The following is a 12,729-nucleotide window of genomic DNA, read 5'->3' on the forward strand; positions in this document are numbered from 1 at the left end:
AAAATTAACTTTGAACTCCCCCAACAGTTATTAATCCAACACAAATGAAGTACAAAAAGTTGTGAACGCTGACCAGGAGCGATAAATAAACTTTTAGTGATTAGTTCTTTTGTTCTGTGAATATAATTCTTCTTTCGAAAAACTATTTAAAGGTCACATATCCTCCTCCTCTTCTTCAGTTTAAATAAGTCTCAGAGCTCCTCAAAACATGTGTGTGAAGTTTCTTGTTCTAAATCCACTCTGATCCTGTATTTGATCATGTCTATAAACCCCTCTATTTCAGCCCTGCTCAGAACAGGCTGTTTCTGTGTCTGTACCTTTAAATATGTAAATGAGCTGTGTCTGACCACGCCCCCTCTCTGGAAGGGCTCGGGTGTCTCTGGTCTTTCTCACTCCATGTCCTATTGTTTACGGTGAGAAGGCAGACTCAGAGGGCAGAACAAACACCTAGCTGTGGGAGTGTCACCCACCTGGGGGAGGGGCTACTGCCCTTTGTGATGTCATGAAGGGAAAATCTCCAAACGGCCTGTTTGAGCACACATTTTCTGAAAAGTGGAGCAGGCAGAAAGGAGAGGATGGACTTTTCTCATCATTGGGGGGTTTGTAGACTAGAGACACATGTTAGAGTTAGAGGAACATGGGGAAGAGGATTTTGCAACATGTGACCTTAAAGAAAGAAAGAAATAAAAAATTGCTTTCAATTCTGAGACAAGACTGAGAGCTTTAAAAAGTGGTCTTCAGATTTTCGGTACAAATAAAGAAACCTTGAACCCTTGGTCTTGAGACCAGAATGTGTCATAATATGTTGAGTAAAGTTTGGGTTTTGGGGGCCGAGGGGGGCCATGTGGTAGGGTAGGTTGTTAGCCTAGCCTAGGGTTAGCCTAGGAGCCTGGGTCTGTTGAAGGAGGCAATGCTGTAGTGGTTGCTATGGCGACTGAGGCCCATGTGGTAGGTTATGTCACTTATCAGTCTGGCCCTAAGGGAATAATTGGGAGGAGGGGATTCTGCTCCTTTCATTAGAAGACACAAGTATCTTCTGTTCATATCAGATTGTCTCAAATGTTTTCTGCTCAAATCTTCTGTGAATGATTTTTGTATGTTTAATTGTTTTTTAGTGCCTGGTCGGGGATTAATTACCGACTGTGCTGTTTGTCTAAAAAAAAAAAATCCTCAAGATAATTTGGAGTTGTTGCCGTACTGTTGAGAAACTGCACTCATTAAAAGTCCGACATTGTTCTTCCTCTGCTGTTAACTCTGCAGAGGAACAATAACTTCATACTGTATGAGTGGGAGCAGTCTGTCACATCAGAGTCCATTTATTTACGTCTCAGCAGCAGAGTGTTGGACTCCAAGACAAGCCGGCCGAGCAAACTGAGCTGCTTTCAGTATTGAACCTCCCACTCTGACATCTGCTCAGCTGACGACTAATATGCTCAGTTCAGTCTCTACAAGAAGACCACAACAATCCACGAGCATGCTTTCTGTTCGGTTTCAGTCCTGTTCTCATGCCAGCTCATCTCATTCTGTTCCAGTCCTGTGCCGCGCCGTCCTGTCTGCCAGGGTGTCCTGCCTGAAGGACGGGACAAGGCGTGCTTGCCAAAAAAGAAGCAGCACTTTAGCGTTTTAGCGTTTACACTCTCCAGGACGAGGCGGCTCCCCGACTCTCCCGGTTATGAATGAGAGTGAGGGCCTCGGGTGTAAATCTGTCTGCTGTCCTGTGTGAGCTGCTTTCACAGTCACAGAGATATGAGTGTGTGTCTCTGTGCTCTGATTACAACGTGCACACTTAATGATTTCTCTCGTTTTTTAACCGTCATTGGTTTGACAATTAAATCAAAGAGTTCTCTATAAAAGTATGAGTGTGTGTGTTTAACAGTGAGGGTGTGATAAAGCCACCGGAGCGGAGCCTGACTATTATTAGCCTGCTGGTGTTCCACTATTGTACGTTTATTGTATGTTCTGGTCTAGTTATCCTGCAGAGCTCGGTTTGTTTGACACGATGACCTTCAAGCATTACGACCACAAAGTGAACGAAAACTTTAAATCAGTGGACTTCTACAAAAAGTGAATCCTGACTGTACACGACTTTAGTCTGCAGCCGGGGGATTTCAAAGTGAAACTGCTGATAAGACGTGATGCTCAAACACTCAAACAGATTTTCTTCACTCTGTCCTCTCAGGGTCGCTGGTTCTGGCGCGTGCGTAAGAACAGGGTGCTGGATAACTACCCCATGCCCATCAGTCACTTCTGGAGGGGTCTGCCTGGAGACATCGATGCCGCCTATGAGAGACACGATGGCCGCTTCGTCTTCTTCAAAGGTAAGAACAAAAAACAGCAGCAAGTAAAGATGGAGTCTGGTGGTTTTTACTGGTTTGATCAAATGGTTGTTTCTGGTTCATAAAGGGACGTGACCTTTTCCAAAAAGGTCGATATTGTTAGGAATCCTTCCTTGAATTCTGTCAGAAACTTTAAAGTCTTTTTTTTATTTGTGATTTTTCACACTTCAATGTATAAATCAAGTATCTCCTCTGAAAATAACTCTGTGAGTCATGACTGTCTACAATGGGTGTAACACCCGAGTCCCACTGTCTGTGATGTTTTCAGAGTTTTCAGAGTCCTATCTTCACTTTGTTTACATCGTTAGGACGGCGGCTGACTCCTCCCCTCGTGTATAAAAGTTGTTTAATTGTCACCATGATGAATAACTTCTCCTAAAAGCAGTCACTCAGTTTGGGAGACTTTGAACCATCAGACACACGTTCTCCTCCTCATCCAGACGAACCCTCCCGCTTTACCTCATGGAATACAATGATAGGTTTCTGGTTTTAAAAAAAACGGCCTGGGTCTGTTCTAACTCATCTTCTGGTATTATGAGCTACAATTCTACAATTCACTCAGCAGACTGAGTAAGAACAACACAAGCAAGGATCTAGAAAAAAGGGAACAATGTCAGTAAGAGCAAACGATCAGCTTTGAGTCTGATTGGACACACAGGTGCTGACAGGAAGTGACCAGAGGCAAAGCACAACATTGAGGGCAGTTCTTGAGAGCTCTAATCAGTATAGAAACCATCTTATAAGTCGTCTTTATCAAACAAAAACCATCGTCATTACCATCATCATCATCAATAATATGGAGACCATCATCATTAAGTTAGTAGGTATTCATGAAAGAGCTGGGTCTTTAGCTTTTTCTTAAAGGTGCAGAGGGACTCTGCAGATCACATGGAGTTTGGAAGTTCATTCCACCACCGGGGGGCGACAGAGGAGAAGAGTCTAGTCGGCGTCTTAGGACCCTGTTGTGAAGGTTGGATCAGACGCCTTTCATTGGCAGAGCGTCTAGAGGGCTGAACATTAGAGCAAGAAAACTAACTTCCAGTTGCAACCACAGACTCTGAGAACACGTTTCCTGTTTGATCAGCCGCCCGTACAGGATGCAGGAAAGTGTCTGGATTCAGTTTCCATTCGAACACGACTGATAACGCTGCCATGCTAATGCACCATCATTGTTTCACATATGTGGCCGTATGTTAGCTCATCTTTGCTGATAAGAGATTACAAGCAGTGCAGCTTTGAATCATAGACATCTCCTCTTAAATACGTCCTGTTTGCTGTCCTGAATATAAAGAAACATCCACCATCTGGTTTCTTCTGAACAGCCTTGATACAGTCGTGACGCCCTGTAACACAGTCATAAAGAAGACAGACTTTTCTCATCATCTTTAGATAAAGTTAAAGATAAACTGAACAGTTCCTTCCCCCACCTCCTGAAGAAAGCAGCGCCCTCATAATGTACTCTACACGCCGAGTATAAATCTCTTTTAGCACGGGTCGTTATTTACACCGCGAGTCACCGTGAGAGAGCAGCTCGTCTTTTATAACTCGGGATAAAGTTGTTGAATGAAAAAAAGAAAGAATTGGGCTCCGAGCGCTCCGGGGCAGCTGTCGATGATGATGAGGAGGGTGATGATGTCATCGGTGAGCCTCTCAGTGTGACACTTGGCTGGCGGCTGTGAGCAAAGAAAGAACAAGAGAGACGGAGAGAGAAGAGAGGGAAAAAGGAAGGAAGGACTGGCTGTCCTGGGAGCACAAGGGAAGGGGAAGGTTGGGTTGATCGTCCAATCAGATCAGCCGACTTTGTGTCAACATGAGGACAGCTGTCCCCTCTCAATCTTCGGTTTTGGTCTTGTGGACTTTGTCACTCAGTGTCCTCGTTGTCAGCGATGCTTCAGGAGCTGACTTTGATTCTTTTTAAGGTGGACAAGTTTCCCATCATCGAATCACACCGACAACAAAAACAGAAACTATTACAATCAACGTTTGTCTGTGATGGAAGTTATTATCATCACTCTCCAGCTGCTCAGCTCATCTCAGTGTTTCCCTGTGGAGCGATGAGGAGAGAGTTGAGATCCCTAAATCCAGCGTGAACATATTAAATATGGACAAAATAATCAATTACAGGAATGCTGTCAGACTGAATTATTCATGGATTTAATTTCAAAGACTTTTAGTTGAGAAATAGTCATAAAGTGATACATTAGTGTAATAAATGGTAAATGGACTCAGGCTTGTATAACACTTTTCTCCGCCCTATTTTTGACATATTTAGGGGTCTAAATGGCTCGTAGGCACATGTATATTTGGAATTGCTTGAGCAGATTGTTCTAGCCAGTAACCATGAAAACTGACTCATGTGCAATGTCATCCATGGAGGCAATATTGCACCTGGTCAGAGGACGTCCAGTAAAAGTTGTTGTTTTTGTCTCTGACAGGCTCAGGTTGTTATTTTCTTGTCTTCTGACTACTCAGAGACACCGCAGGACTTTACCACTGAGGCACAGCCGCATCTTCTTTATTTCTTTATCTCTCTTTATGATTGGATGCACGGATGGATGTATTTATGTAGAGCTAAAATGCGAAAGAGAAAATCTTGTAACTTCTGTTTTATTGCACACTTTCATTCAGAGATTATTCGACTTCACACTCTGCAGCTGTGCTGGAAAGTACGGCAACATCAGAGACGGACAAATTCTCAGTACAGTAACCTGGAAAAAAAGAATTTGTGTGCACTTTTCTTACACGGCTGTTTGTATTAAACAGACGTTCCACAGCTGTATTTGTTCCTAACGAGCCAAACTGTGATAGAAACCTCCAACGTGTCCCCCTGTAGACACACAAAGAGTCTAACAGCAGGGGAGGAATCAGACCTCCGGATCACTGAAGCGCTCTGCTGCAGTCGTAGAACAAGTCATGGGATTTGACATCAGAGCTGATCGCGGCAGGAAACCCTGGGAAACATTGCGTCACTGCTCGTTTCTCTCCAGATGCTCCGGAGTGGAGAGCTTTGATTTCAAACGAGAAGCAAAGGGGGGCCGGAGGAGGTGGGTGGATGATGGGAGGATGGGAGTGTAGGGGGGGAGGAAGAGGGAGGAAGAGGGAGGGAAAAAAGCAGATCGAAGCCAAGGGGAGAGATGTAATGTTGCCAGGGGGAACGGAGTCTGACACAGTGAAAACAATCAAACCTTCCCCTCAGCGAGAAGTCCGCTGACAGATAATTACAAACTCTGAGTCGCTGATGTCGTTCTCTCTTCTCTCTGTTTTTTTTTTTTTTCTGATGGCTTGCCAACAAATCTTTATAGCATTCACATAATTTACAAGCGAGTGTAAACGCTGGTTTGGTTCTCTGATTGTTCTCTGTTTTTATATCTCATTCCATTTTAATCATTGAACATTTTCTGTGCCAGTGAATTTAAAAAAAAAAGGGTGTGTGCACAAGCAGAGTGTGTATGTGTGTGTGGACGTGGGTGTGACCAAGTGCACATGACATATATACAGTACGCTCCCCATATTTCCATAAGGAGGGAGTGGGCTGGGAATGCACCATAAAGGATCATTAAACATCACTCTCTCCTCGCTTCCTTTCCTCTTTCCTCTCCTCAGGAAACAGATTCTGGATCTTCCGGGAGGCCAACCTGGAGCCGGGTTATCCGCTGGAGCTGGTCGACTTCGGTCAAGACGTTCCCTACGACAGAATCGACACGGCCATCTGGTGGGAGCCGTCGGGCTACACCTACATCTTCCAAGGAGACTGGTAACGGAGCCCGAAGGCTTGTTCACTTCATGAATACGTTTTATTGTCAAAGCTGCGACGAGGCAGAACAGTGCGTCTCAAACGGAAATCTAACCCCAGCTGCCAAGCCTGATGACTAAACTCTGATTTGTCAGGGGCGGGGTTTATGTTCAAAATCGACTTTTTAGGAAAGTAGTGTGTGTCGCCTATAGCTGCTGGTTTGAGGCGTATTTCCTTTTGTTTGAACTAGAGATGCACTGATTCAGAAAAAGAACAATGTTTGAAATATTTTTAAGTTTGAAGCCTGAGTGTGTCACCTGTCTGTCCACCTTCACATCCTGTTTCTGTATTTAGAATAAATAAAATGACGCCTGAGACGGGTCGATGTTAGACATTCACGGCGCGCCCCCTCATTCAAACTATGCAAAACAAAAAAAGCAGCAGCTGTATTTCCACAGCTCTGCGTCAACAAATGACAGAAGTCCTGTGAACAACACGAGCATACTGAGCAGGATTTACACGGCTGCAGAAAACAAACTGCTGCATGCCGGGGGGGGAACATATGCATGAATGCACATAAATACACTGCACGTCTTTGAATCAATGATGGAGTGGCCTCGCTTCAGGATTCACTCAGATCTAACCAGTCTGTTGAAATGATTCTGCTTTTACACACGGCATGTCGGCCCACCTCGACCTCTACCCTCTTCATCTGTGTAAGTGTTTCAGGACAGTCGACACACACTGACACGTTCTGTGTTCTCCTCCTCCAGGTACTGGCGTTTCAACGAGCAGTCCCGTCTGGCTGACAGAGGTTACCCCAAACCAATCAGCGTCTGGGGATCGTCGGTGCCCTCCACTCCCAAGGGGGCCTTCCTCAGCGACGACGGGGGTGAGCTCAGAGAAGTAGAGTGCTTTCTGTGTGTGTGTGTGTGTGTGTGTGTGTGTGTGTGTGTGTGTGTGTGTGTGTGTGTGTGTGTGGGGCACACAGAGACACGCCTGAAACAAAGAATCAGGGTGTGGTCGTGCAATCGTCATGAGAAAGACGGGGTGGTGTGTGTGTTTGGGTTAGAGGGAATTCTTTTTGCTTTGTGATCAAATTCAAAAGAACATTTTTTCTCTTCAACAGAAGATGTTTTTCTAATTAAACTTTTAATTATTTTGGATACAAAAAAATCCTGTAGAAGAAATATTGTTCAGCAATTTGGACATTTTGCACGTTGTGTGGATTGATGCCACTTTACTGTCTGGACATTTACAGGTCCTATATTCTTCTTTTTCTGGTTTTATATTCTCTTTAGTGTGTTTTCAAAGTGTCCTGTGCATGTTTAGACACATCTATGTGCAAAAATTCAAAGTCCGCGGAAACGCAGCTTCTCCTACGTCCTCCTGTTAGCTGTAGCATTAGCTGCATGTAACGCTCGGTTCTAGCCCCCCTCGATACAAATGTGTCAGTGCGGCGTCATTGTCAGTGTGAGATCACTGATCTAAGCTCGTTGTGGCCCAGCAGCTCATGTTGCACACCCGTTAACTTCTGTAGCACGCCCACGATATGCCGTAGCCTGCGGTAGCACAGTAGTGCTAAGGTGCTAATGTTTATGCTCCCCTCGGACGGAGCCAGTGGCTGCATTCCAAATATGGTAAAAGAGGCGGGACATTTCCGAGAAGCGTGCTGAGCAACTGACCAATAACGACAGAGCTGATCGGGCAGACCAATCAGAGCAGACTTTGCCCACGTGGGGTCTAACAGTGTGGGCTCAACAGAGTGTAGCTGACGGACTCAGAGCGGAGAGGGAGCAAGGAGGAGCAGTACATGAAAACAGACACTTTATTCAGACTTTATCTATTGTGAACGTACAAAAGTAGGAACATAGATTAAATATATGAACCCCAAAAAGGGCAGAATATGGGCTCTTTAATATGAATATGCTGACCAAAGGCCCTAAATATTTAGTAGTTTATTGTTTTTTTAATTTCCAGTGAATGCAGACAAACTTAACTGAACTCTGAATAAATTGCACAAAAACTTAGGCAACGTTTTGAAACATGAGCCCTGTTCAGACTGCCTTCAGTGTGAATGACGCAGTCGCTGTGCGGTCTTTGGAGGTCGTCACTGAGGAGAATCGGTTTCATGGGTTTCAAAATTGTAACTGAAGATCTGAAGGTTTTCTTTTAAAGTATCTGTACATTTAGGCATCGTTGTTGTTGTACAGAAAATGATTGAAGTATCTAAAATGTTGAGAACCTTAGTCAGCGGTTAGCTCATGGACAACACACAGACATGCACCTTATTAACTTATCATTTAGTATTTGCCTACTTGCACATAGCTCTGTATATATATATATATATATATATATATATATATATATTTATTTATTTATTTCTCGTTTACTGCACAGAGTTCTGGTTACATCTGTTAGTCCGATCACTGTCCACTTATATCTACTCTTTTATATTTTGTATTTTTAAGTTAAGTTTAAGCTTTAAGTTGTATTTAAATTGACACTTTATATTTAGGTTAAAAGGTTTCGTACTTGCACTGTTGTTCATTTACTGCTCTGTGTGCCTTTGAATTGCCCCCCGGGGACAAATAAAGTTTTTTGAATTGAATTGAATTGAACATAGATAGCAAGACTCTTAAGGAGGAAACATTTCCAACCTTCCTTCAAACTCTTCTCTAGATCCGAGGTTTAATCTTTAGAAATCAGAGATGTTCAGGAGCAGAACTTTTCCTCTGCCTGGAGCAGTGACTTCCTGAATACTTGTTGACAAAGTTATGTTGACGCACGGAGACATCCCGGCTTTAACCTTTTTCCTGTCTTTATGCTAATGCTAAGCTAACAGATTCTGGCTCTAGCTGCATATCAAGTAGACAGATGATAAGAGTGGCATCAATCCTCTCCTCTGACCTTTGACATGAGGAAAATGAAGTGATTTTCCACAAATGTTGATATGTACAGATATTTTAGATTTTCAGATTTTGTACTTGACGTGGTCTCCTCTCTCTCCGCTTTCTGCAGCGTACACCTTCTTCTACAAGGGATCCAAGTACTGGAAGTTTGACAACCACCGCATGAAAAGCGAACCGGGCTACCCTAAGTCCATCCTGAAGGACTTCATGGGCTGCAGCGTGGACCTGGACCCCGACAGAGACACGGACACAGACTCAGGACGCAAAAAGCCCGATGTGAACGTGCCGCCGTTCAACCCGGACGCCGGACGCGACGCCGACAAGGGCAAAGATCGGGACGGGACGGACCGGGGAGGAACGGACAAAGACTCGGGCAAAGGGTCGGACGACGACAAAGACGAGGACTACCGAGAGGGGCGGGAGGAAGACACCAACGAGGTGGACGTGGTGCTGAAGGTGGACGACAGCGAGGAGCGAACCATGAACATCCTGATGGTGACCATCCCGCTGGTCCTGGTGCTGTGCATCCTGGGACTTATCTACGCCATCATCAACACGCTGCAGAGCAAAGGAGCGCCGCGGCTGCTGGTGCACTGCAAGCGCTCGCTGCAGGACTGGGTCTGACCCTTTTACATGAGGGGTCACTGAACCCGTTACATGAGGGGGGTCACTGAACCCTTTACATGAGGGGGGTCACTGAACCCTTTACATGAGGGGGGTCACTGAACCCGTTACATGAGGGGGGTCCCTGAACCCTTTACATGAGGGGGGTCACTGAACCCTTTACATGAGGGGGATCACTGAACCCTTTACATGAGGGGGGTCCCTGAACCCTTTACATGAGGGGGGTCACTGAACTATGACCTTTAAATGAACTGTTGACACGACGTCCTCTAATCTAAACCTCCTCCTGTGATTCATCCGTCTCCTGCAGCTCTTAGGAAGTAGATCCAATACTGTACACACACACACACACACACACACACACACACACACACACACACACACGCTAACCTCCCCTGGTGCTCTACGATGCGTTGACTGTAGTCTATTTATAAGAGAGAAGTTTGCACAGTGTGTTTTTATTTCTCATTGTTTTTGTTTTGTGTGACTTTTCTTTGTCGTTAATATTATTTTTACCGAACCAGGAAGCCGGTTCTATTCTCTCTCCCATTTCTGACTCCCTCTGACTCCCTTTGACTCCCTTTGACTCCCTCTGACTCCCTTTGACTCCCTCTGACTCCCTTTGACTCCCTTTGACTCCCTCTGACTCCCTTTCACTCCCTCTGACTCCCTCTGACTCCCTCTGACTCCCTTTGACTCCCTCTGACTCCCTCTGACTCCCTTTGACTCCCTTTGACTCCCTCTGACTCCCTCTGACTCCCTCTGACTCCCTCTGACTCCCTTTGACTCCCTTTCACTCCCTCTGACTCCCTCTGACTCCCTCTGACTCCCTTTGACTCCCTCTGACTCCCTCTGACTCCCTCTGACTCCCTTTGACTCCCTTTGACTCCCTCTGACTCCCTTTGACTCCCTCTGACTCCCTCTGACTCCCTCTGACTCCCTCTGACTCCCTTTGACTCCCTCTGACTTCCTCTGACTCCCTCTGACTCCCTCTGACTCCCTCTGACTCCCTCTGACTCCCTTTGACTCCCTTTGACTCCCTCTGACTCCCTTTGACTCCCTCTGACTCCCTCTGACTCCCTTTCACTCCCTCTGACTCCCTCTGACTCCCTCTGACTCCCTTTCACTCCCTCTGACTCCCTCTGACTCCCTTTGACTCCCTCTGACTTCCTCTGACTCCCTTTGACTCCCTCTGACTCCCTCTGACTCCCTTTGACTCCCTTTGACTCCCTCTGACTCCCTTTGACTCCCTTTGACTCCCTCTGACTCCCTTTGACTCCCTTTGACTCCCTTTCACTCCCTCTGACTCCCTCTGACTGTGATCAGGCTGCAGTTGAAACTCTAGGAGTTGAGTTTGTTGCTCGCAATGCTTTGGTCTTACAAATTATTTAAGTTGTTTTGGGGGGGGCTTTTCTGCCTCTGTTGGACAGAACAGCTGAAGAGAGACAGGAATGGTTGCTAGGAAACAGTGGGGGGACAATATGCATCAAAAGGGCCAAGGTCAGACCTGAACCAATAGCCGCTGTGACGAGGACTATAGCCTCTGTATAAAGGACACTCAACAAAACCACTAGGCCATCCGGCGCCCCAAAGATCAGATTTTTAACACCAGGTCTCATCGTTGATATCACACAGTCCTCCTCAAGTGGACTGCTGAGTTTCAGGCCTATAGGACCATCACAAGAATGATGAATGATCAACTCTGTGCTCGCACAAAGTTAAACAACATGTCGACTTTCTGTCTTTGCCTTATTTGGAGACGTCTCACTGTAAACAAAGTTTTCAAGGAAATCTCTTTGGTTTGCTTTATTTATGAGTCTCACATCAAGACCTTCAGAGGACTGATGGTTCACTTAGAGAGAGAGAGAGAGAGAGAGAGAGAGAGAGAGAGAGAAAGAGAGAGAGACAGAGAGAGAGAGAGAGAGAGAGAGAGAGAGAGAGACAGACACAGAGAGAGAGAGAGACAGAGAGAGAGAGAGAGAGACAGAGAGAGAGAGAGAGAGAGAGACAGAGAGAGAGAGAGAGACAGAGAGAGAGAGAGAGAAAGAGAGAGAGACAGACACACAGAGAGAGAGACAGAGAGAGAGAAACGAGGTCTGGTCTTTAACTTTAAAAACAGGAAGTAACACCACGGATACAACACAGCAGTTGTCTGTTGTAACTAATGCACCGTGGAGTTTTTTAATGGCGTTTTTTAACGGCGAGTGTTTTGGACAGGACGTTCTCATTGACGACCCGCAGCCTGTCTGCTGTAAACACGGCGGAGCTGTAAGCGCCAGGGTGGGCTTGGCCGTGCAGGATCATGTGAACTCACACTAATCCTCTTCATTAAAAAACAGCAGGTGTGTGCAAATGCTGTTAACCCCCCGCGACCCCCCAAACGTAACCCTGAACTCTCCAAACCAAAACAACCCCCCGCTCCCTTTTCATCTCGCAAGGAAGGAAGGATAGTGTGGCTGAGACAAATATTTTTCACAATGGCCGCTCAACATTGCAGGATGCAGGCCGTACACGTTTTACAAAGTCAGACTTTTGAATGCAGAAATAATAATCACTCAACTCAATTGAATCATAGGACTATTAGTTTTGATGTTTTGAACGTGCAAAAATGAACGGAAACCAACAGCTGCCATGGAGAAGTGGAATTTAAAAAAATGTATCAAGAAATATCAGCAAAGCTCTCAAAGCGGTCGGAGTAAAATGGTCGAGAAACGCCAAAGTAGGGCTGTCAGCCGATTACAATTCATTCCGTCTTAAGCTGAGAGTACTTTACTTGCTGTGTGCTTTTATTTTGAAATACAGTAAGGCCTTTCCTGTAGATGGAAGGTTAGGACAGGAAGTTAAGCACATAAACAGGAAGTGGTTCCTAAAGGGACGTCAATCAGCTCAAAGGAACGGTAGCAAAAGGTCAATGTGTGATGTCATCAGGTCAATGTGTGATGTCATCAGGTCAATGTGTGATGTCATCAGGTCAGTGTGTGATGTCATCAGGTCAATGTGTGATGTCATCAGGTGGATATTACTGTCTGAGAGTTTGTTAAAGTGAAATGAGACGTTCAGAGATGCAGCAGTGAGACTACAGGGAGACACTGAGACTACAGGGAGACACTGAGACTACAGGAGA

At 45.4% G+C, this 12,729-nt stretch overlaps 1 protein-coding gene across 1 annotated transcript in view; it reads left to right on the forward strand.

The window, feature by feature from the left end:
* The window catches only part of mmp15b (matrix metallopeptidase 15b), a 40,562-nt gene extending 30,504 nt beyond the window's left edge, over positions 1-10,058 (forward strand). The window contains exons 7-11 of the mRNA XM_061044671.1: positions 2,180-2,318; positions 5,940-6,090; positions 6,843-6,961; positions 9,091-9,607; positions 9,658-10,058. Coding sequence (XP_060900654.1) covers positions 2,180-2,318; positions 5,940-6,090; positions 6,843-6,961; positions 9,091-9,605 — 924 coding nt within the window. The 3' untranslated portion in view covers positions 9,606-9,607; positions 9,658-10,058. The remainder of the gene's footprint in view (positions 1-2,179; positions 2,319-5,939; positions 6,091-6,842; positions 6,962-9,090; positions 9,608-9,657) is intronic.
* Positions 10,059-12,729: the final 2,671 nt, after the last annotated feature.

This window comes from Labrus mixtus, chromosome 1, assembly GCF_963584025.1.
Source record: "Labrus mixtus chromosome 1, fLabMix1.1, whole genome shotgun sequence".
Classification (NCBI taxonomy): domain Eukaryota; kingdom Metazoa; phylum Chordata; class Actinopteri; order Labriformes; family Labridae; genus Labrus; species Labrus mixtus.